Source organism: Lolium perenne, chromosome 5 (genome assembly GCF_019359855.2).
Source record: "Lolium perenne isolate Kyuss_39 chromosome 5, Kyuss_2.0, whole genome shotgun sequence".
NCBI lineage: Eukaryota > Viridiplantae > Streptophyta > Magnoliopsida > Poales > Poaceae > Lolium > Lolium perenne.
The window spans coordinates 228,627,093-228,652,001 of NC_067248.2; the positions used below are offsets into that span (position 1 = coordinate 228,627,093).

Here is a 24,909-nt window from a genome sequence, read left to right on the forward strand (position 1 = left end):
AAGTAACAATTAGCATGATAGGAACGAATATTTTGGATATTTTTCCATTGGAGGAACTCTTAAAACACAATTTTCCTACTGATTACTCCATTTGGAAGCAATTCGGATTTGTAAGATTAACTTTTAGCTCGTAGAATACTAATCCAAAATGGAAATTTTGTACTTATGGTTTTCTATTGTAAAAATATTTTTGGAACATTATTTTTAAAATATGGAAAGATCCATTGATAGTTTTCCCAATTAATCATTGATGGAAAATTGTCAAAATGAACAATTGGGGGCGCAGATGTGGAAAGATCCGTCATGGAACACAAAGATTCAAACACAATTTTCCAATCAATGATGCAGATAGTAAAAATTACAAAATCATAAATTATATCAACAAATGATAGCATACACCATTGATATTTGAGACATCTGTTTACAAAATCAAGTTTGTGCTAAAAAAATGATTTCCAGATCTGAAGTCTGGACCGGGTAGATACATCATTTCATAGTTGAGCTGAGCGATGGAGGAACTGAACATGCTCAGGATTAAAACTTGCAAGCCATCGATTACTTTTTAGCACAAAAGGTGAGATGAATCCCTGCTGCACCGATTTGATAAGCACATGATCCAAACCAAAAAAAAAACGCACAGGGAGGGGCCTCACCCTGATTCTGTTCTCAAAATTTCCCACATATACACCTGATCAGCAGCATCCTTCCACAAACATTTGACAGTGTTTTCAGACAGTTCAACCGTCCAAAGGCAGGATCCTGCGTTCAAAACATACGAGGAACAATTAGTAACGTGAAAGCACGATGATTTAACACATAAGCTTAGAGAAAGGCCGGCGTTCTCCTGAATAAAAAACGCAAAAGGGTCAAATTGATTTTCCATAAACAACAATAACCCGATACTGATAATGCAGTAGCTAGACTCTCCTAGTAAAGAAAGAACTGAGCTCTGTGACACTGCCATTTACATTTCCGTTGCTGCGAGAATTCGACTCAGCCGGACCATTTCAACGTGGACATCCAACCTACAAACTAATAACTAACTTAAACCTCCTCTGTTTCCAGCTAAGTTCGATCTTAATTTCATAGAGCATTCGAGAGCAGAGCACATTCAGATGCCCAATTTCCATTGAACAAGAAAACAACATCCATCTGGGGCAGGAACCAAGGAAAAATTGCGTCTCTCCAAGAACCAGGCAGACACAGAAATCTGCAAAAGCGACTAAACAGGCCCCGGAGTCACTTGGGCTGGTGCCTGCGGGATCCGCGGTGGCCTGTGAAGGGTCCGGTCCTCTGCGCTCCCCCCAAGGTGGAAGTGTGCAAAGGCTCCTGTGCTTGCTGTCTCCAAGAGACAGTACAAGAAACGCTCTAACAAATGAGAGCCTTGATTTATAACCTCAGGGGGTTTGGGGGACAAGGGCGTCGAACCTCAGCGCGATAAGATCGACATCCTAGGCATTCAAGAGACAGTTAGATAGGACTTCTCTGCCGCGGAACTTCGAAGCCTTGAGTGTGGCGGTCAGTTTTGCTGGAACTGGGTGCCGGCCGCAGGACAATCCGGGGGATGCTTCTAGGGTCCCGGGATGACTGCTTCGAGGTGGGGATCTGGTGGAAAGAGAGGTTCTTCATCAGTGCCGACCTTTACCACCGCAGCCGCGGGGTCAAATGGACCTGAATTCTTGTGTATGGCCCGGCTGACCACTCCAGAACTAGGGAGTTCTTGGAGGAACTGGCTTTCGAGGTTGAGAACTGTAGATACCCCCTTGTCGTGGGGGGCGACTTCAACCTCATTATAGGATCGGAGGACAAGAACAATTGCAATATCAATTGGCCAAGGGTGCGTCAATTTAACGATGCCATTGCTTCCTTATCCCTTCGGGAGCTCAACACAACCGGGGCCAGGTTCACATGGACGAACAAGAAACTCTCTCCTATCCGCTCGGTCCTAGATAGGGTCTTCGTCTCCCCTTCGCGGGAAACGCTCTTCCCGATGTGCTCTCTCACGGCGGTCACGCGGGTGGGCTCCGATCACAACCCTCTCCTCCTGGATGACGATGAACAGGGGATTCGTCGGCCCGCGAGATTTTTCTTCCAGTCCTGGTGGCTTAGGGTGGTTGGCTTTGAACATATGGTGAAGGATAAGTTGATCTTCTACATCCAGCAGCGGGGGCCTCATCGGTGCAGCATTGACCTCCGACAATGCATTGCGCGGTGCCTTCGCCAACACCTCCGAGGGCGGGGGGCTAATTTAGGCAAACAAAGACGGGAGGCCCGGGACAACATCCTTTGCCAAATTAAAGAGCTGGACTAGATCGCTGACTCCTCTGGGCTTGATGAGGAGGGATGGGCCCTCCACTACTTCCTTGAGGATCGGATTGTGCAGCTAGATGGCGTGGAGGAAGAATACTGGCGACAATGTAGCAGGCTTCAATGGACCCTTAAAGGGGACTCCTGCACTACTTTCTTCCATGCCTTCACCAACGGGAGGCGCAGGAAGTGTCTGATCCCCCCGAATGGTTATTGATAACGGGGAGATATCTAACGAACATGAGATGATGGGACACGTTTACCAATTCTAACAGGGCCTTATGGGCGCCGAGGGGGAGGAAAGGGCTTTCTCCCTGTAGAAGGACCTTTGGCTGGCGGATAAGAGGATCTCCGAGGAGAAGAACCGGACACTTGAGCTTACGTTCACTCCTGAGGAGCTGGATGAGGTGCTTGCGGGCATGAAACCAGACTCGGCCCCGGGTCCGGATGGCTTACCGGTTCTATTCTTTAAGAAATTGTGGGAAATTCTCAAAGATCCTATCCTCCGGATCCTCAATGACTTTGCCCTAGGGAGGGTTGACATCGCGCCTAAACTTTGGAGTCATCTCTCTTATTCCGAAAGTCCAGGGAGCGGATACCATCAAGCAGTTTAGGCCCATAGATCTTATCAACGTTATCTTTAAATTCATCGCAAAGTCTTATGCATCTCATCTAGCTCCCGTAGCACATTGGACCACCGACCGTAGCCAATCTTCTTTTATCAAGGGTAGATGCCTTCACGAGGGTGTCCTTGCCCTCCATGAGATTGCCCATGATTTGAGGGTCAAGAATTTCAAGGGTCTCCTCCTCAAGCTTGACTTCGAGAAAGCTTTCGATCAGGTTAGCTGGGACATCCTGAGAGAGGTTCTGCTGAGAAAGGGTTTCTCTCCCATGATCGTGCGCTGTTTGATGCAGCTAGTCTTGGGTGGCCAGATTGCAGAATGTGAATGTGGTCATTGGGGAGAACTTCGGGAATGCTCGGGGTGTAAGGGAAGGGGACCCTCTATCCCCAGTCCTGTTCGCCTTCATGGTTGACTCTCTGGCGGCTATCATCGCCAGGGCTACCGAGTCTGGGCACCTCAGGGGAGTTGTGCCCCACCTGGTCCCGGGAAGGATCACCCACCTTCAGTATGCGGATGACACCTTGATTCTGCTTGACCCCACTGATATTGGGTTGGCTAACCTTAAGCTTCTCCTTCTCTGCTTTGAGAATATATCGGGACTTAAGATCAACTTTGCTAAGAGTGAAGTGGTGGTGACTGGGGTCACTGACCTAGAGTGTCGAAAGGTTGCTGACGCTCTAAACTGCAAGCTAGAGAGCTTGCCGATGCACTACCTTGGTATCCCTGTCAGTTATCGCCCCCTCTCAGTCGCGGACTGGAACTTCCTCACTGAGAAGGTGGGCCACAGGGTTGAGCCTTGCCAGGGTTTGTTCTTAACTTTCGCTGGAAGGCTTGAGCTCACCAATTCTTGTCTTTCGAGCCTTCCGATGTTTGCTATGGGAATCTATCTCTTGCATGACACTACCCATGCGGTGATGGACAAACAACAGCCTCGCTTCTTTTGGGAGGGAGGGGACCCAAGCGTAAGTACCATATGGTGGATTGGGCCTCGGTGTGCAATCCAAGGGAGTTCAGAGGGTTGGGAATCCTCAACACCAAGTTCATGAACATTGCCTTAATGTTAAAGTGGATTTGGAAGATCTACCAGAATGAGGAAGGCCTCTGGGCAGACCTTCTGAGGGCCAAGTACCTGGGGGATCAAGACCTATTCTCCCCGACGGTACCCACCAAAGGATCGCAATTCTGGAACGCCATTCAGAAGATCAAGTGGTACTTCAAAATGGAAGCGAAACACAAGGTCCACAACGGGTGGCGGACCTATTTCTGGCTGGACTGGTGGACGGGCGCGGGGCCCCTCTGTTTCACCTTTCCACGGCTGTTTGCATGCTGCGACAACCACTTCACCACAGTTCAAGGAGTTAGGACTAACGATGGCTAGAGAATTCGATTCCGGCGCACCTTTGGCCTGGCAGAGAGGGTTGAATGGGAGAACCTCTGCAAAAAAATTGTCCTCACTCCCTCCTCCGTTGGTGATGATGTGGTTAGATGGACTTTGGAGCCATTAGGGGATTACTCCACCAGCTCGATGTACAACAAGTTGTCCCATGGGGGGCGGTTACCCACTTTAAGGAGGTTTGGCATACCAGGGTGCCGCCAAAGATTAAAGTCTTCCTCTGGAAACTTATCAGGGTAGACTCCCCTCCGGAGATCAACTGATGAAAAGGCACGGGCCAGCGAATGGGAGTTGTGCCCTATGTGGCGAGTGGGAGACCTACGACCATATCTTCTTCACTTTCCACATCGTCAAATTTATGTGGACATGAATTAGGGAACTCCTATCCTGTTCGTGGAACCCAGAAGGGGCTGCGGACTTTGTTGCCATCGCTAATGGCATGTCGGGTCGACTTTGTAGGATAGCTTGGTTCACCTTCGCCGCACAGTGCTGGGCGCTCTGGAACATACACAACAAGCTAGCTATAGAAGGATCCTTGATCTCCAACCCGGTTGACGCCATCTTAAAAATGTCTATCTATATGCAGAACTGGAGGGTTCTGGTCAGACTGAGGGACCGACCACTTCTGGACGTGGCACCGGACGAGGTTAGGAGGCTGCAGTCGCGGATACGGGTCGGTGGACACTGACGCTGTCGACGTCCTGGTGGATGCTGGAGCGAGGAGTCTGTGTTGTCTTACCTGGTTTATTTCCACTATATTAGCTACTCTTGTTTGTATTTGAGTATTATATTGGTTCCAAACTTGTTGGGTTTGTATGGAGGTACCAGACTGGTTCTTTGTTGTGTTGTATCGCTACTTTTGTGGTTCCCATGAGGGCTTTATGAAAGTTCAGAGATGGTAAACCTAGAGGGGGGTGAATAGGTTTCTACAGATTTTAATTCTTTCTTTGCAATATTAGGCTTTGCGGAATATAAAGGTGAGCCTAATGCAAACTAGGTAAAACAACCTATATGAGGATACAACTAACTCGAGCACGAAGGCTCTCACAGGCAGTTAAATCAGAAGTAAGGAGTTCGGTTAGAGATAACCGATAGCACGCGGAGACGAGGATGTATTCCCGTGTTCCCTTCCTTTGCACGAAGGTACGTTACGTTTGGAGGGGTGGAGGTCCCACGAAGGATTCCCCATGCCACGAAGGCTCACCCTATTCTCCGGAGCCTATCCCACGAAGGAATAGCTCACTCACTTGTGGTAGACTTTGAGGTAGCCTCCAAACCTTCACAATCTTGTCAGGAGCAAATCCACAGCCCGGATGCTTCCGGACCACTCTTGCCCACCTAGGGTTTCCAAGGAACCCTAGAGAGCAAGCTTCTTGATGAATACAAGGGGGAATGAGATTTGGCTTGGTAGAACAGTAGATCGGGTCCTCCTCTATCGTTTCCCAGGATGGATTTGAGTTTGGGTGGAGGAGGAGGGAGATCTGAGGCTTTTGGTGTTTCTAGCAATGGAGTATGAGAGAGAGAACTCAAGAACAGCTTGTAGTGTAGTGCCTAAGCTTTTAGAGGTAGGAGAAGGGCTATTTATAGTGTCACTTGAAATATGGCCATTGCTCACTTGACACATCAGCTTTCTCCCGAGAATCCCGGTCAACCGAACCACAGACCGGAGTGTCCGGTGCAGGGGCCGGTCGGACCGGACCAGGGACCGGACCCGCCGGTCCAAACCGGGCGGTAGGCCGGACCACGACCGGACCCTCGAAATGTCGCGCAGTACTCCATCCGGTTGCAGTCAGCGCAGAGCCCGGTCGGCGCCGGGGCGCCCGGTCCAGAGCACGGTCAGACCGGGCCAGGGACCGGACCCGCCGGTCCAAACCGGGCAGCAGACCGGACCCTGACTGGGGGGCACTTCGTGTCTTCCAGTAGGTCGCCCGGTTGGCATCAGCGCAGGAGCCGGTCGGTGCCGGAGCGCCCGGCCGTGCGCCCGGTCAACCGGGCGGCAGGCCGGAGCCAGCCGGCGCACGGTCCGGTCCAACCGGGTCTCTGACCGGATTCCTGCTGGAGACCCCTTTTTGATTGTTGTCGAAATGGGGGGGGGGGGGTCTCCTTTAGCCTTCTTGTTCCTTTGATACACCATTTATGCCTCTTTGGCTAATACCTGGGATTATCCTTACAAACATGTATTAGGCCAAAAACTCTAGCACAATGTCATTGTTACCAAAATAATGGATAAGGGTAAAATACCCTTACACTTTATATATAAAGCCGAGCCAAGGACCTTATGTTTTAAAAAAGGCTAAACCACCAAGAGAGATCCATCATGGGCAGGGAAAAACCAGCTAGAACCCAGGACCCGGACATGACAAGATGAGAAAGAAGCGGGAGCCTCACCTGACGCGGCCGGGTCGGCGTCGAGCGCTGCTCTCGTTGGACGACCGAAGCGCGACGACGAGCGCGGCCGGGTCCGCGTCATCGGCGACCTCGAGCACCGCCGGGTTGGACGCCCTTAGCGCTGCTGTCCTTACACGACCGGAGCGTGACGACGAGCGCGGCCGTGTTGGCGTCGTCGTCAAGCTAGCCCGCAACACCGTGGTGGGCATCACCGTCGGCTAGGAGGCTCGCTGGAGCTCGGGGGCGGGAACGGGTGATGGGAGCGGGGGCGGTGAGCATCGATCTACAGGAGGAACGAGGGTGCGCAGGGCCAGTGAGATCCAAGGCGCGTGGGGCTAGTGAGCTCGAGGACGCGTGGCGGGTGACCTGCTTGAGGACGGCGAGGAGGAAGAGGGGATGCGGCGGGCGGAGGATCGCGATTGATTAGGGCATCTCCAACGGGGCGACACAAACGACGTTGAGCGACCGTTTGCATCCGTCGGGCGGAAAAATGCGTCTGGTACCACCTCCAGTGGGGTGACGCAAAGTGACCGGGCCGTCCGCGGCGACGTAAACCTGGACCAAATATGCGCCTCGGATGCGTCTCTGCGGACGTTGCGCAGACGCGCAAAGTGTCCGCTCGCGTCTGGCGGACGTTTCGTCGGGCCCGCCTGGCAGCGACCCTGCGTCGATGCTTCTTCTCAGGCGCGCCAGCGACTGGCGCCGAGGCGTCGCTTCGGCAGTCTGCGCCATGTTAATGGCGATGCCTTGCCTGCCGAGCGGCCGCCGGCCACCTCCGCCAATGCAGTAATGGCGACGCCACGCATCCCGCGGCCGTCGCTTGCCTCCGGCCTATATAAAGAGGGCGCGCGCTCTTCTTCCTCATCCACTCCTCCAAACAAAACCTAGCCGCCACAAGCTCCACAGTAGCGTCGCCTAGCTCTTCCTGCGACGCAGCCAGGCCCACGACGAAGTCCATGCCGGGTCCTGGTGGCCGGTGAGGCGGTCGAGGCCGCGGGCCTGGGTGCCCCCGGGGCCAGGGCAGGGGCCACCTTGGTGGAGCAGCTACGGCCCCACGGTCACTGTCGCTTGCGCCCTCCTCGTCTTCGCAGGAGGACCGCTGCTTCGAGTTCCTCCTCCGCATCGACGACGGACCACTCAACATCAAGCGGCTCCCGAACAAGTTCACCGGGTTCGTCGATGGCGTCGAGCCGGCACACTTGCAGCTACGGGAGGCCAGCTGCAACTGCTGCCGGTGGACTGTCGAGGTCTTGTTTGACGGGCAGGGCAAGATGTACCTACACACGGGGTGGTACAAGTTCGCCCGCGACCTCGCGCTCGAGACCGGCTGCCAGCTCACCTTCCTCTACGAGGGGGACGGCGAGATGTTCGTCAAGGTGTTCGACGACACAGTCTGCCGCAGGCACTACCACACCGGCGAATCCGGCTCGGACACCAATAGTTAAAACTTAGAGTGTTCTTTCTTTGCAGCGAATATGGCTACGGGCCAGTTGAAGCCAGCAGTGAAGGTTTTTGGTTGTTCTTCCTCGAAAAAACCAACAGGGATACCGTCACTAGCTAGATTTTCCAGTTTGGGTGACTGAGAGTGCCCGAGAGTGTTCTTTCTTGGCAGCGAACATACGGAACCAACACTACTGACTTTCCTTTTTTACAATGTTTTTATTTGTGTCAACCATGGTTCAAACTATGTATTAGTTTGTGTAAACCATGTTCCCAATTATGTATTAGTTTGTGTAAAACTATGTTCCAATATGTAATGTTTGGAACTATGTTTAAATGGAGAAGAGGAAAAAAAACAAGTAGAAAAAAATGCGTCGCCTGCTAGATTCACCCCAGACAAAAACGGACGCGCGGACAAAAACGGTCATTTTCGCCTTCCACGGACCACGGGACGACACAAACAAACACTCGCGGACAATTAAATGCGTCGCTCCGTTAGAGATGCCCTTAGGAAGCGGTGGGAAGGAAGGAGGAACCTGGGCAGAAGATTTAATGCAAATACGCGACAGTGACCAGGCATACATATCATATACGTGCTAGAAATACACATGCTGTCAGTTGCCTGCCGCTTGCTAGGTTCCAATCGGTATTTTCGCCACGCACGCATGCTATACAACACTACACAACTACACACATATTAAATAAACTAGGAAGGAACATTTCATATACAATATATTACTGCAAGCCTCAGCGTTCGGACAGTGCTGGGCGTCCCCCGGGGGATTTGATTTCCCAGTCCACGGGTCCCCAGCTGTTGGATCGGCTATCTTGTACGGTCAGATCTGCTGTTACCGGATGCAGCAAAAAAATACCTTCCGGCAGCAAAAAAATAACCCGCTTTTGCTACATTGTAGCAAAAAAAGGTTCAGCCACGAAATCAAATAAAAAGGCTGAGCTCGCCGGAGATTCGCCGGAGACCTCGCCGGCGAGCTCGTAGCAAAAAAATTATACTATTGTAGCAAAAACAGATATCGACGAAAAGTCGCCAGAGACATCGCCGGAGACCCCGTATTGTACAATGGTAGCAAAACCACATAAAAAGTGTAGCAAAAAAAAATACTAATTCAGCAAAACTTTCCGACCAAGACAGCAACACCTGACACCTAATGTAGCAGAAACGACCTCCGTGGTAGCAAAACCCGGCTTCCGCCAGTAGCAACGTCAGGTAGCAAAGCCTGCCTTCGCTGGTAGCAACCTCCGAGGCCTAAGGCAGCAAACTCCCAAAAATTCGCGAAAAATATGCTTTATATTCTAGCACTGATTTCGCCTCCATCTAGCACTGATCTGGACGGCGGGGTTGGCGAGGCCGACGGCGGAGGGCGCGAAGATGCGGGACATCCAGTGCTGGTTGGCGACGAAGTTGGAGAGCGAGAGCCCCGCGCAGAAGCGGAGCGCAACGAAGCCCGCGGGCGAGGACGCGTACACGGCGGCCAGCGCGAGGGCGAGCGCGCAGACGAGGCTGGCGACCCCGGACGCGCGGCGCGGGCCGAGGAGGTCGCAGGCGGGGCCCATGGCGAGGCGCCCGACGAGCGCGGCGGCGAGGGAGGCGACGGCGGCGGCGGAGGCGGCGGACGGAGCGAGCACGAGTGCCGGGCGCAGCGCAGGGAGGATGGGCGGCGCGGCGAAGGCGGCGAGAAGCAGGCGAAGAGGGAGAGCCAGGCGAGGTGGAAGGCCTGCGTGTGCGGCCACGACAGCGCAAGAGGCCGCAGCTCCGTGGCGCGGCCCTCTGCGTCGACGCAGCCGATCGGCTGCGGCGGCGGCGACCAGCCAGTGGCGGCGGCGGCGCTCGACTACGGGCCGGTGGCGCGCGAAAGGTTGGGGGCAGTCCGCGCGGGCGAGGAAGGCGGTGCTGGTCGCGGCGGCCGACCATGGGTCGCCAGCCAGCGGCGGCGGTTTGGTAGTGCGGCAGCGAGCTGGAGAGAGAAAAGGGATTGACTCCCTGGAACGAACGAGTGGAGGAGGAAGGTGCGCGTGAGAAACGGTGGGCCCAGCGAGACACGCGGCGCGCAGCCAAGACGGAGGATGGAAACGCTTCATCCCCCGGGGGAACACAATCATTTTCCTTTAAGGAATAGAAGAAAAACCATGACTATTTTGCGCAATGGGCCATAGGCTAAAAGAATTATGCACCCATAGACAAAGCAAAAAAAAAAAGTGGATTCAGCTTTTGAAGTTTTTATCTAATGATACTTTAGAAAACAACCGTGTATAAAAGCTTGCATTTTAGGCTACAGATGTCACAATAATGTTTTCGGAAGATGGTAGGCACCTGATATACGGTGGGTTTGCATCGAATGGCTGCCCCCTAGAGGTGTTGAAAAAAAAAAACGTTTCGCCCTCCTCGCGTCGCCCCCTAGGCGACCGAGGAGGCAAACCCTAGCCCGCCGCCGCCACCCCTCCCCTCCGTCTCCCCTTCCCCTCGTCGCCCCAGAGACGTCGCCGGCCTAAGGCCACGACGCCGGTGAAGGGGGCGGCGGGGATCTGAGCTCCTGGCCACCCGCGCGGTTCCTGGCTGGGGGATCTCCGCGCCGGGTGGGGTCGTCGGGCGTCTCCTGGGCCGAGGGCCGGGCTCCGGCGCGGCCGGAGGTGTGCGAGGCGTCTGGTGGCGGCGGCCTTCCTTCCTGGGTGGGGGCTCTTCCCCTCTGCGCTTGTCGTAGAGGCTTCGGGCGGCGAGGCGGCGGCCTCGTGAGGTGAGGCGCCGTCGACCGCGCGGTCGGCGGCGTCCGCGGATGCGGTGGCCCGGGGATCTGGCTGTGCGGGCGGCAGTTCTTCGGTGGGTGCAGGCTTTGCGCCGGCGGCTGCGGCCGTCTCGCGCCAGATCTGGAAGGTCGGTTCCCTCGATTTTGGCTCTCTCCTCCCCGCAGGTCTCACTTTTGGCGTCCTTGGCGCCGGAGTAGACGTTGTGTGGGAGCTGGTGGGGTGCTTTGGGGCCGGAAGAAATTCTTGGTCTTTGACCACTGCGGCGACGACTCCTTTGGCGCCGCTCACCTTCCTGGAGGCGCTGCAGAGGTCCCAAACCACCCACCCCCACCACCGTTCCGGGCGAATGCTCATAATCCTTCAGATTGGACGGCGGCGGCGCCATGGGCGTCGTACCCTCCTTGGAGGCGCCGTCTGGGGGCGGTGGTTGCTGGTGAGTGATGCCGGGCGTGGTGGGTTCTGTGGCTGGGGTGCTGCTGCTGGAGGCGCTAGTTGTCTGCGCTTGGCTCCCCTGCATCCTTGTGAGCTGTGTCTGCCTCTAGCTTTCCCTCCGTCTCGGTTGGTCTTGTTCGTGCAGTGGCGGCTGTGGTGTGCTCGTCGCTGCGAGAAGGGCTTTGTGACGCATTCCCCATGTGTTGGTCTCCGGGTCGGTACAACCTCCTTGTTCAAGGGTGAGCAGCTCCTCGTTTGACGGTTCGGCGCTCTCGATCCAGGGCGAGAGGGTAGGGACCCTCTTCGGCGAGGAAGGAGGTTGGTACTCTACCTAAGTCACTGGAAGATGCTCACTTGGTGCTGGCTTCAATGGCGTCTGGCCGTTCCTCTGTTGTCGTCAGCTTTCAGCTAGGCTCCGAGTCTGGAGGTCTTTGTCTACCTCAAGCTGGGCTTGTTTCTTATCTTCTTTGTGCTTGGGGTGTGCGTGGTGTTGTAAGCTGCTTGCAGCATCGTTGTATCATCGGCCGTATGCTTTATTAATTTAAAGCTGGGCTTTCGTGCCTTCTGTTTAAAAATGGCTGCCCCCTGAGAATTTCGGGTGATGAATCAGGAGAGATACCAACATTATCATCAAAATTATTTATCGTATTCGGCACTGTTGGTGCTTCCCCTTCAACGTTGAGCTTAACACGCTGTGACAGAATAACCCAACTTAACTCCAAGAAGATCACCAGACAACTTACATGTCAAAACCAACAAATAATGAATAAATTTATGAAGAATGATACCTGGAATATTTTGCCTAAAGTTTTCAATCCTTTAGCTCGAGCTCTCAGTTCCTCCCTCCTAACACTGCTATCTTGAAGCACCTGATAATGGTAGAATATTTAAATCCAGTGCTACAACTTATGATAATATGTAAGATGAACACAAAAACAGACGTGCCAGAATAGTTTAAGGGAGTCAGGATATGAGGACGGACCATTTGGCAGACACGTGACAGGGTTGCCTCTATATCAGCAACAATAAGCTTCAACAACGAATCAACCATAACACTTTTATGACTCTTCATGTAAGCTTCAAGATCCTCCTCGGTGTAATTACATTCCGCACTAAGATGCTTCTTTAAGTCTTCCTGCAACTGCATAAGAGCTATTGCACCTGCAGAGAAAAAATCAAACCAAAATACAAACCTTAATTGGTAAACTAGCATAGCATGTAGCAAAACAAACATTAGTTATTCAATAGGACAAATAATAAAATAAGATTTACCTGTTGCAGCTGTCACTTGGGATTTAATAAAATGACCTTTGTTTCGAAAGCATTCAGCTATAAACGGAACCCTCAAAAGGATAGCTTTTATTCCAAGCTCCTTGGCAGCTTGTCTTGAATACATGTAACCAATAGTACTCAGCATATAAACCCCATATGCTGCAGGACATGAAAACCAGAAAAGAACATTCAGCTGATCAAAGTCAGGTTTATGAACATAGAGAAAGAAGGGAATCTCAAAGTTTGATTCATATAGGTAATATACACCAACAAAATGATCAAACAGTTCCAGAGCTACTTAGTTGGGAAAAAAGCAGAAAAGACAACCCGAGGTTGTGAAAAAAAAATCAAAGGAAAAATAGATAAAAGTATAGAGCAGTGAGCAAGTGAGAAAATTTTGTGATAAGCCTTTCAGAGTGATGAGAGGATTGTCATGGATGCGCACCTGCATCAGAAAGTCTCGACACCTCAGCCTCAGCAATCTGGATAAATTCATGTTTGTTTCCTTGAACATAAACGTTCAATCTATTCTTCAGTTTTTCTGCTAGTTTTTCCCCCCTTTCCCTTTGTACAGTCTGCAGTAGTTGTTAAGAGCTTAAGTATGACAGCAAGAACAACATGGTACCACTTAGTAATTAAAAAAAATGCAGCACTGAAAACGAACATGTATCTTAGTTAGTCTTTTTTATTACAATAACGACATAAAGAATGTTTAGTTGTAATCTAGCAATTAAGCCATCAGCCCCTAATTTCATCTAATTGCTATTGCAAACACTAAGTGACTCCGTGTGTATGCTAGAAGCAGCGGAGTACTGTGGAGGCTGAGAAGTATGAACAATAATATTCCACATAAGAAATATCATGCAGAAAGAACAATACGTTATGCAATATTTGATACTAACATGAGAAGTGTAACGAACCAGCGAAACAAGAACAATAGAAAATAATTTCTTGGGTTTGAAGGCTTTCCAGAGGCATTATGGCTTCTAGTGTAGCAGAGCGTAGTGTTAAATATTGTTCTCACTGGAATATAGGTATGCATCATGACTTGGTTGAACAGTGTATAGTTTGAAGCTAAAAACAGCTCATGTTCATACACTATTTTTTGTTAACAAAGACATACACGCATTTTGTCTTGCAACTTCCTTTCATCAATCTGTTCATCTTCACCAAAAATATCGAGTGAGGCCATGGATGCCATCGCCAGTTCACCAATGTAATCCTCAAAAATCTCACTACCAAATAGCATAACAAAAATAGCTGCCGGATCAATCATTGTTTCCCTGTATAAATGATAATAGGAAACCAGTAAGAAGATAATCATCTGATAAGTTTCGGCAGCACGCTATCACCATTTACATTGTCAAACAATATATCTAGGGGCAGTCAACTAAACCACTACACAAATAACAAAAACGCAGGTTCTTGTACATAAAGTTTCTCCTTCTATCTAATAAAAAAGTGCTCCTGCCATTTGCTCGAAAAAATATATATCCACGAAGAATACCTTTTTTTGAAAATTAGTCCAAAAAGTTCACAATAAGTATTTTTTCAATCATACTTACGTTGAAATACCAGATTTCCCATATGAGTCGTATGTTTGACGCTGTGCGGGGTCACTGAGTACTTGGTACGCCTCGCCGAGCTCCTGCAATCACAATAACTCTGGTGACCAATTGAAAGTATAGAGATGGTAAACCTAGAGGGGGGGGGGGGGGGGGTGAATAGGTTTCTACAGATTTTAATCCTTTCTTTGCAATACTAGGCTTTGCGGAATATAAAGGTGAGCCTAATGCAAACTAGGTGAAGCAACCTATATGAAGATACAACTATCTCGAGCACGAAGGCTCTCTCAGGCAGTTCAAATCACAAGTAAGGAGTTCGGTTAGAGATAACCGATAGCACGCGGAGACGAGGATGTATTCCCGTGTTCCCCTTGCTTTGCAACAAGGTACGTCACGTTTGGAGGGGTGGAGGTCCCACGAAGGATTCCCCACGCCACGAAGGCTCACCCTATTCTCCGGAGCCTATCCCACGAAGGAATAGCTCACTCACTTGTGGTAGACTTTGAGGTAGCCTCCAAACCTTCACAATCTTGCCCGGAGCAAATCCACAGCCCGGATGCTTCCGAACTCCTCTTGCCCACCTAGGGTTTCCAAGGAACCCTAGGAAGCAAGCTTCTCGATGAATACAAGGGGGAATGAGATTTGGCTTGGTAGAACAGTAGATCGGGTCCTCCTCTAGTGATTCCCCGGAGGGATTTGAGTTTGGGTGGAGGAGGAGGGAGATCGGAGGCTTTTGGTGTTTCTAATAATGGAGTAAGAGAGAGAGAGCTCAAGAACAGCTTGTAGTATGTTGCCTAACCCTTCCAAGGTAGGAGAAGGGGTATTTATAGTGCTCTTCGAAAACTGGCCGTTGCAACTTGCCACATCATCAATTTCCTCGAGGAACCCGGTCGACCGGATTTGGCGCCGGACTGGCCGGCGCACAGGCCGGTCCGACCGGGTCTGTGACCGGGTCGGCCGGTTTCAACCGGAGCTGGGACCGGGTCTTGACCGGACGAGCTTCTGAGCTTACTGGATCATGCCCGGATGGCACAAGTGCAAACTCCGGTTGGGCGCCGGGGATGGTCGGTCTGTAACCCGGTCCAACCGGGTCCTGGACCGGATGGGCCGGTCCAAACCGGGCTGGCGACCGGACGCTGACCGGGTGAACGCCCAGCCTTTACTGGATTCTGCCCGGATGGCACACACGCTGGATCCGGTTGCCGCCGGGCTGTCCGGTGCCAGGGCCGGTCTGACCGGGTCTGGGACCGGCCAGGCACTGGGAAAACCTTGTTGATTTTTCGTCGAAGTGGGGGGTCTCCCATTGCCATCTTGTTCCATTGTTACACCATTAAACCTCTTTGGCTAATAACTGAGAATCATCTTGTAGACATGTATTAGACCAAATACACTAGCACGGTGTCATAGTTACCAAAATAATGGATAAGGGTAAAATACCCTTACACCATACAATATAAAGAAATAACTTTTTTAAGAAGTCATAGTAAGTATTTAAGAGTGACAAGATCCACTGCAAAGTAGCACTACTTCAGTCTTCAACAATGCTCAACACATTGCAAAAGTAACTCGATATTGTATTATACTGGCTTGCAAGTGTTAGAACATGTGTATAAGTTGTATTTAGCCCAAATAGTCTAGTCTAGACCAAGGCCCAAGATGGCCCATTTAACCTATGTATATTTCTCTGAAGTCAATAGAGAAAAGGGTAAGGTTGGTAAAATAACATGGTATCAGAGCCAAGGTTGCTCGTGACCTAGCTCCAGCCGCCACCGTTGGCAACTCGCCGGCGGCTGCTCCCGTCGTCTTCGCACGAGCTCAAGTAGGGCTTGTGCCGTCTCCCGTCGTGATGCTCGCTGCGTCCAGGTTGGACTCACTGCTGCTGCTGTCATCTTCATCCTGTGTGAATCCAGATCGGACCAGGTTTGTTGTGCTTGTTCATCCTATTGCTGCTCCAGCTGTTTGTTTCTGCAAGGAGCTGCTGAAATCCGCTAGTCTGCCCGTTCATCACTTGCTTTCAGTGTTAGTTTTACTCTCTATAGTTGCTTGTTCTCTCTACTACTCTGCCAGTGGTTGAAGCTGCTAGTGCCCTGTATTCTGCTCAGTAGTTGTTGCAAGGGATTTCTTGCTAGCTTGTTAAAATGGCCAAGGACGGATCTATCTTTTCTATTGACATCAAGTTTGATGGCCCAAATTACAGAGAGTGGGCATTCTCAGTGAGAACTGATGTGAGGACTGCTGGATTTGATGACCATTTGACTGATGATCCTCCAGATTTTAAGGAGGATGAGGCCATGAAAAAGGCTTGGAGGAAAACAGATTCTAAGGTCATGGGTGCCTTAATCCTTAATGTTGCTCCGTCGCTGCGGATGAGTCTTGAGCATCATATCACTGCAAAAGAAATATGGAAGTATTTGGAGCAGCGATATCTTCGGCCAAGTGGGGCACTTCACTACTCCTTATTGCAAAATTTGCAAAATCTTCAGCAGCATGACTCGTCCATAGAGGAGTATTATGAAGCTTTTACTCGAATCACTAGTCAGCTTATGTTAATGACTCCAAAGAGTCGTTCTGGTTGTGAGTCTTGTGTGGCGAAGGAGAATTATTAGGCTCAATCTTTCATGTTTCAGTTTGTGATGAGGCTTAGGCGGGAATTTGAGAACAACACAACTCAGCTTCTTGGTCGTCCTGCACCTCCTTCTTTGGATGAGGCGCTTGCTACCTTAATTGTTGAGGAGACATGTCTTCGCTCCCTTACCTCATCCACTGGTCCAATGACTCACACCAGTGTTCTTGCTACTCCTTGGGGCTCCTTTAGAGGTTCTACGCGAAATTTTTTTACTCAATGTAAGAAGTCTAAACACACAATTGATAGTTGCTTTGTCCTACACCCAGAGTTAAAATATTACCCAATGCAAGAAGTCTGGACACACAGTTGATAGCTGTTTTGTCCTACACCCAGAGTTATTGACTGAGTACCAAAGGAAGTTTCCTCCTCAACAGCAGCAGCAGCGTCATCCCCCTACTAGGAGGTCTTCCTATTGTGATAGGTGAACCACAACCACAACCAGGAATGAGTGCATCCGTGTCAGCTGCCTCTCCGTCTGCTTCTCGTGTTACTCAGCCTTGGGTGCTTGATTCAGGAGCATCTTTTCATGTCACCTCTGATCATTCCCAGCTTGTGTCATGTCAGCCAGTGAAGGATGGTGCCTACCGCTGATGGTACACCTTGTTATGTTACTCATCAGGGCTCTCTTTGCACATCCAAGTTTTCAATTCCTGATATTTCCTTTGTTCCTGAATTATCCATGAGTTTCTTGTTTGTTGGTCAAATTACTGATATGGACAACTTTGTTAGTTTTAGCAAAACCTCATGTCATGTGCAGGATCTTCAGAGCAAGAGGATCATTGGTACTGGCCATCGCCTTAGTGGATCTACGCCCCTCTACGAGCTTGACACCTTCATCTTCTTCAGCTTTCGCATCATCTGCTCCCTCTTCCTCAACGTCAAGATCCACCTCTCCGTTCTCTTTCGCCCAGTGGCATCATCGTTTAGGTCATCTATGTGGTTCTCGTTTTCTGGTCTTATTGGGCAAGGTGTTTTGGGCCGTGTTCCTGTGGATGCCGTTTTCCGTTGTAAGGGTTGTAATCTAGGGAAACAGATACAACTTCCTTATCCCTCTAGCACTACCTATTCTAGCGGTCCTTTCGATTTAGTGCACTGATACTTCTCAAACGTATCTATAATTTCTTATGTTCCATGCTAGTTTTATGACAATACGCACATGTTTTATACACACTTTATATCATTTATATGCATTTTCCGGCACTAACCTATTGACAAGATGCCGAAGCGCCAGTTCCTGTTTTGTGCTGTTTTTGGTTTCAGAAATCCTACACAGGAAATATTCTCGGAATTGGACGAAACAAACGCCCAGTGTCTTATTTTTCCACGGAGCTTCCAGAAGACCGAAGAGGATACGAAGTGGGGCCACGAGGCGCCGACACCACAGGGCCGCGTGGCCAAGGGGGGGCCGCGCCGCCCTATGGTGTGGGGCCCCCGTGCCTCCTCCGACTCTGCCCTTCCGCCTTACTTATACTCTCCGTCGCGAAAACCCTATTACCGAGAGCCACGATACGAAAAAAGTTCCAGAGACGCCGCCGCCAATCCCATCTCGGGGGATTCAGGAGATCGCCTCCGGCACCCTGCCGGAGAGGGGAATCATCACCCGGAGGACTCTACATCACCATGATCGCCTCCGGACTGATGTGTGAGTAGTTCATCCTTGGACTATGGGTCCATAGCATTAGCTAGATGGTTGTCTTCTCCTAATTGTGCTATCATGTTAGATCTTGTGAGCTGCCTATCATGATCAAGGTCATCTATTTGTAATGCTACATGTTGTGTTTGTTGGGATCCGATGAATATGGAATACTATGTCAAGTTGATTATCAATCTATCATATATGTGTTGTTTATGATCTTGCATGTTCTCCGTTGATAGTAGAGGCTCTGGCCAAGTTGATACTTGTGACTCCAAGAGGGAGTATTTATACTCGATAGTGGGTTCATGCCTCCATTGAATCTGGGACAGTGACAGAAAGTTCTAAGGTTGTGGATGTACTGTTGCCACTAGGGATAAAACATCAATGCTTTGTCTAAGGATATTTGTGTTGATTACATTACGCACCATACTTAGTGAAATTGTCTGTTGTTTGCAACTTAATACTGGAAGGGGTGCGGATGCTAACCTGAAGGTGGACTTTTTAGGCATAGATGCATGCTGGATAGCGGTCTATGTAATTTGTCGTAATGCGCTGAGTAAATCTCATATTAATCATCATGATATGTATGTGCATTGTTATGCCCACTCTATTTGTCAATTGCCCAACTGTAATTTATTCACCCAACATGCTATTTCTTATTGGAGAGACACCACTAGTGAACTGTGGACCCCGGTCCATTCTTTTACATTTGAATACAATTTACTGCAATCATTTTTCTCTGCTGCTCATTGCAAACAAACATCATTTTCCACACCATACATTTAATCCTTTGTTTATAGCAAGCCGGTGAGATTGACAACCTCACTGTTAAGTTGGGGCAAAGTATTTTGATTGTGTTGTGCAGGTTCCACGTTGGCGCCGGAATCCCTGGTGTTGCACCGCACTACACTCCTCCACCAACAACCTTCACGTGGCCTTCATCTCCTACTGGTTCGATAACCTTGGTTTCTTACTAAGGGAAAACTTGCTGCTGTACGCATCACACCTTCCTCTTGGGGTTCCCAACGGACGTGTGCTTCACGCGTTATCAAGCTCTTTTTCTAGCGCCGTTGCCGGGGACGTGAAGGAAAATTACACCACAGAGATTTCTAACTCCCACGTCAACTGCACGCCAGCATGCACTCTGGTGTATATGGGGTCCTTCTCCTTTCGTTTCAAAAGGTGGTCACAAACATTATGTCATATTTGTTGATGATTACTCTCGATATACTTGGGTTTATTTTATGAAACATTGTTCCTAGTTGAATTCTATATATCAGGCTTTTGCACACATGGTTCATACTCAATTTTCAAGTGTTATTCATGTTTTTCGCTCTGACTCAAGGGGGAGTACCTCTTTGCATCCTTTCTTGAGTTTCTTGCTTCCGAGGGTACCCTTCCCCAGTTGTCTTGTCCTGGTGCTCATGCTCAAAATGGCGTTTCTTCTTTTGTCCCTACTCATTTCTGGGGTGAAGCTATTTCCATAGTTGTGTATCTCATAAACATACAACCTTCTTCTCGTCTTCAGGGCAAGTGTCCTGGTGAGGTTTTGTTTGGTTCACCACCTACATATGGCCACCTTCGTGTCTTTGGATGTACATGTTATGTTTTATTAGCACCTTGTGAGCGTACCAAGTTGATTGCTCAATCTGTCCAGTGTGTTTTTCTTGGATATAGTCTTGAACACAAGGGGTGTCGTTGATATGATCCTTCTGTTCGTCGTATTCATTTCTCTCGTGATGTCACTTTTAATGATGATCATCCCTTCTTCTTTAACTCTTCTGCTCCCTCGTCGTCCTCCACTTCTTTAGAGTCCACCTCTTTTCTTTCTCTTCCACCGATCTTCAGTTCGGATGAGTCAGTCTCTGATCAACCACAACAAGACACACCTTCCTCACCAGTTTGTCATTCCCCAATTGATTCACAATCCACTCATTCCTCTTCTGTTCCACCAGCCCCACGTCATATTGAGCCTTTTCCTTTATATTATAGTCGTCAAACAAGAGTTTCATCTGATATTCAGTCGCCTATTCCTTCATCATCTACTCATCTGACCAGTACCACTGAACCTTGCACTGATGATTCCTCTCAAACAAACAGGTATGCCCTTCGTGATCGCTCCTCTCTTGAGCTTCCAAACAGATATAGAAATGAATTTCGTGTTGGGGCAGCCTGTGAGCCTAAGTCTTATCAGGAGGCAGCCATGGTGCCCGAGTGGCAGTTGGCCATGTCTAAGGAGCTTGCTGCTCTCGAGGCTACACTTACATGGGATATGGTACCTTTACCTCCTCAATCAGTCACTATCACTTGTAAATGGGTGTATAAAGTCAAAACCAGGTCAGATGGTTCAGTGGACCGCTATAAGGCCAGACTTGTTGCTAGAGGTTTTCAACAGACTCATGGGAGAGATTATGATGAAACATTTGCGCCAGTTGCTCATATGACCACTTGGGCGAGTAATCCTGATGACCGTTCCTCTGTTACGGGTTATTGTCTTTTTCTAGGCACATCTCCTATTGCATGGAAGTCGAAGAAACAAAATGCAATATCACGGTCTAGTGTTGAGGCTGAACTAAGAGCACTCTCTACCACCACAGCAGAAATCATTTAGCTTCGTTGGCTGTTGGCTGATCTTGGTGTCCCATGTGATGCACCCACTACCATTCTTTGTGATAGCACTGCTGCCATCCAGATTGCAAATGACCCTATCAAGCATGAGTTAACCAAACATATTGGTGTGGATGCTTTCTTCACATCTTCTCATTGCCAACAATCAACCATTCACCTGGAATATGTTCCGTCAGAGCTTCAACTTGCATATTTCTTCACAAAAGCTCAAACAAAAGAACATCATAAGCTTCATGTTCTCAAACTCAATGTCTCAGATGCACCTTGAGTATGAAAGGGGGTGTTGGAACATGTGTATAAGTTGTATTTAACCCAAATAGTCTAGTCTAGCCCAAGGCCCAAGATGGCCCATGTAACCTATGCATATTACTCTGAAGTCAATAGAGAAAAGGGTAAGGTTTGTAAAATAACAGCAAGATGCTAATAGTACATGAGATACAAGCCCATGGTTGAGAGCGATTAGTTACAAGGGGGACACAGGAATCAGCTGATTGCCGGACATTACTTTCACATGCTTCAGCGATTATGCAAAGCAATTAGTCTCATCTTTGTGCCAGTCCAGAATGATTCATGGTGTACAGAGGAGCAAGATGCCATTAGAGCCTTGTTATTTTAGGCACAACTGCTGCCATGATCATTTAGGGAGAGACTAGATTATGCTTTGTGTATTTCTTCAATGCCTCTTGTTGGGAACAAGGTGCATATGCTCAGTTAATGCAAGTCCAATTTTTGACAATGAATCACTTGGATGATGGGTTACAGAGAGCACTTCAGTCATCTTGACGCCACACATTACTTACAATATCAATTTTTAGGGTTCTTAGACTAGCAGAGTAATTTCAATACCATGGCAATATACAACAGGTCTCGGTGCAGCATCTATTCGTATTCAGCGAGGTTGCAACATGGATGCCTGTTAGCACTCGCACAACAGATGCTTTGGTATGTCCCTCCCTATACTTCTGATAGGGGCGGCAATTATGGTGACTCAAGGACTTCCCTAGTGAGCCGTTTTGATTGCTAGAAGCAGGGAAGCAACAAAGAAATATTGAGAGGTACAGATGCTACCACACTGCATTCATATATACAACTAAACACTCGTCAGATACAGAAATGCACATTTTGCTCAAGAGCAGTAGGAATACACACGATGGCCCCCTACGTACGTACATCTACAGCTAACACTAGTATTGACTGATGTGGCAATTTCTTGATCAGCAGTGAGCAGCACTATTCGTGACAGTTACAGGCTTACATCAGTATGATGAGTTTTGCGTCATACCGAGAGCATGTCTAACAGGCCCCTTATTTTACCGCCCCGTAAAACGCGAGTATTTCGCCCCGTATAAAAAAAGTGCTCCTAGATTGATCGTTCCGTCTAGCAGACCCCGTATTTCATCCCGTAAATTCGTAAATTTAAAACCCCGAGAAACTTGTTCATATTCATAGTTCATAGATTGTTGATCATACATAAGGATCAACATATATACATACAAAATTGCGCGATGCTATGGATCGCGACTTCTAGTCGGAGAGGTCGACGATGTACGCGTCCGCCTCCGCCTCCCGCGCCTGCGCCTCCTTCACGGCGGCGATGGCCGCCACCTTCAAGAAGAGGGGATCTTCCTCCTCCTCTTCCTCCTCGCCGGCGAGCGGAGCTCCTCCGCCGCTGGTGCTCCTGATGCGCGCGTCCCATGCCGCCTTCGCCCGGCGGTTGCGCTCCCACTCGGCGCACCACTTGTTGAAGTCGGGGCCGCTCATCGGCTTGAGCGGCGGATCCTCCTTGTACCAGCGCCCGCCCACGGCGAACTCACGGAGCGACGACGGCACGTAAAGCGCGCCGGCGTACCGGCATGCCGCACGGCGACTCCCCGCGGCGGAGCGCTTACATTGGCGGCGCCGCGCCTCCTCGACGGTGTCCGGCGAGCGGGATCGCTTTGATCCGCTCACCAGCGACGCGGTACTGCTTCGGCGTGCGTACATGCTGACCGGCGGTTGAAATGCGGAGCTAGGGCGCGCGGGATTTCTCGCCGGAGCTAACTGGGGAGGCGGCGGCGCACGGCAGAGCTAGGGTTGCGAGTGAGGGGTTAACCCCTCACTCGCACCTTCGCCCGGTATAAGTAGGGGGCAGCGGTACAGATATCCTGGGCCCCGTATTCCGCCGAAACGGGCCGGCCCGAATACGGGGCTTGCTAGACAGCCCAAACTGCGTCTGCCCCGCATCCCACCGGAATTTTACGGGGTGGGCGGGTTTTAAGAGGACTGTTAGACATACTCTGATGTGGTTGGCACTCTGCAGAAGTTATCGTGGTAGGAAAACAGAAAAGGAGCAGAGCAGAGGGAACACTTGCCTGGAAGATCTGGGCCGCGAGGGGGTCAGTGGGGTTCTTGTCGGGATGGACCTGCCTCGCCTGCAATAAGGCAACCGTAATGAGCTCCTCAAATCAACACGAAATTCGCCAGAGCGATCAAGCGGGGTGGAAGGCGCGTGAGCGCGCGAGGAATTCACCTTGACGTAGTAGGCCTTCTTGATCTCGGCCTCGGTGGCCGACGGGATCACCCCCAGCACGTCGTAGTACCCCGTCTCCCGCACCATCGAACCGACCGCCGCCCCGAAACCAGACGCCGGATCTCACGCTAGCACGACCGGAGGGCCCCGGGTTCTCCTCGCACGGCCAGTCTACTCCGCCCGGCGGCGGTGCGTGGTGGCGAGACGAAAGCTGGCGGGCGGTGCGGTACGGTGGTCTGGCGGTGGGGATCCTCCGCCCGCCCGATCATATATAAAGCGGGAATAATTGGCTTACTAGTTTCTTTTTTGGCTCCTGCATGGAATAGTGGGAGGATGAGTCACGTTGACATGGAGCCGAACAAGCGCCCTTACTTTGCCCTTAAGAAAGCTTATGATAGGGTGAAGTGGGACTACTTGCATGGCTGTTTGAGCGAGCTTTTGCTTTACTTCTTCTTGGATTCAGTCTGTAATGCGATGTGTAACATGTGTGAGATATGCCGTTCGGGTAAATGGCGAATTGATTGATCCTGTTATTTCATCTAGAGGCATTGGACAGGGGGACCTAATAAGCCATTACTTATTTCTTCTTTGCACGGAAGGTTTGTCTAGTTTACTCAAGCAACGTGAGAACTGAGGTGAGCTCCAAGGTGTCAAAAAATGGTAGAATCGGTCCTCCAATATCCCATTTACTGTTTGCAGACGACAACATTTTCTTTGCACGAAGTAATAGTACGAGTGTGGAGGCTCTCAAAGCTACGTCATCGACGTACTGCGAAGGCTCAAGACAGAAAATAAATTTGGAGAAGTCCTTAGTTTTCTTTGGGAACCGTTGTGATGCTCATTAAAGGACAAGTTATGGACAACCTAGGGGTTCATAGTGAGGTGCTTGGTGACTTTTATTTGGGTATTCCGACTTCTGTGGGTTGATCACCGACGGTGACGTTCAATTTTATCTATGATATGATCTGGAAACGGATCAATGGTGTGGTTGATAGACCCATGTCAAGGGCGGGCAAAGAAACCTTCCTAAAGTCGGTGATGCAAGCTATTCCAACATATGTGATGAGTTGCTTCCAAGTACCAATTGCTAATTGTGATAAGTGGCGAACAACCATTGCTAATGAGTGGTGGGGTGTAGAAGATGGAAAAAAGATGCATTGGAGGTCATGGGATTGGCTCTCCTCTCCTAAGTATCTTGGCGGCATGGGCTTTCGTGATTTCCCTTTATTCAATCAAGCCATGCTTGGCTGATAGGGGTGGCGGCTACTCACGGATCCAACGTCATTATGTGCCAGAGTACTTAAAGGGAGATACTTCCCTCATACTGATT

At 49.9% G+C, this 24,909-nt stretch overlaps 1 protein-coding gene and 1 pseudogene across 2 annotated transcripts; one reads left to right on the forward strand and one right to left on the reverse strand.

Moving 5' to 3' along the window:
* Positions 1 to 352: 352 nt before the first annotated feature.
* Positions 353 to 23,896, reverse strand: LOC127302166 (chaperone protein dnaJ 10-like). 2 transcript variants are annotated; one of them, XM_051332568.2, is made up of 10 exons: positions 23,580 to 23,896; positions 23,422 to 23,481; positions 14,181 to 14,263; positions 13,739 to 13,898; positions 13,061 to 13,190; positions 12,616 to 12,774; positions 12,326 to 12,504; positions 12,132 to 12,212; positions 654 to 759; positions 353 to 587 (listed from the first exon to the last, which is right to left on the reverse strand). In XM_051332568.2, the coding sequence occupies exons 1-9, from the start codon at positions 23,664 to 23,666 to the stop codon at positions 667 to 669; spliced, it is 1,032 nt and encodes a 343-aa protein (XP_051188528.1). In that variant the 5' UTR covers positions 23,667 to 23,896; the 3' UTR covers positions 353 to 587; positions 654 to 666. The 2 variants fall into 2 exon arrangements, with proteins under 2 accessions (XP_051188528.1, XP_051188527.2); XM_051332567.2 differs by lacking the exons at positions 353 to 587; positions 654 to 759 and adding an exon at positions 11,840 to 12,035.
* LOC139831374 (uncharacterized) lies at positions 15,887 to 17,255 on the forward strand (annotated as a pseudogene).
* Positions 23,897 to 24,909: the final 1,013 nt, after the last annotated feature.

What these genes read in the sequence shown, in the direction of transcription:
- LOC127302166 (XM_051332567.2), bottom strand. Translation starts at nt 23,666, where the DNA reads ATGGTGCGGGAGACGGGGTACTACGACGTGCTGGGGGTGATCCCGTCG. An exon ending in GGGAAATCTGGTATTTCAAC is followed by an intron (nt 13,899 to 14,180) that starts GTAAGTATGATT and finishes TCATTTATACAG; the next exon opens with GGAAACAATGATTGATCCGG. An exon ending in GTCGAGACTTTCTGATGCAG is followed by an intron (nt 12,775 to 13,060) that starts GTGCGCATCCAT and finishes CATGTCCTGCAG; the next exon opens with CATATGGGGTTTATATGCTG.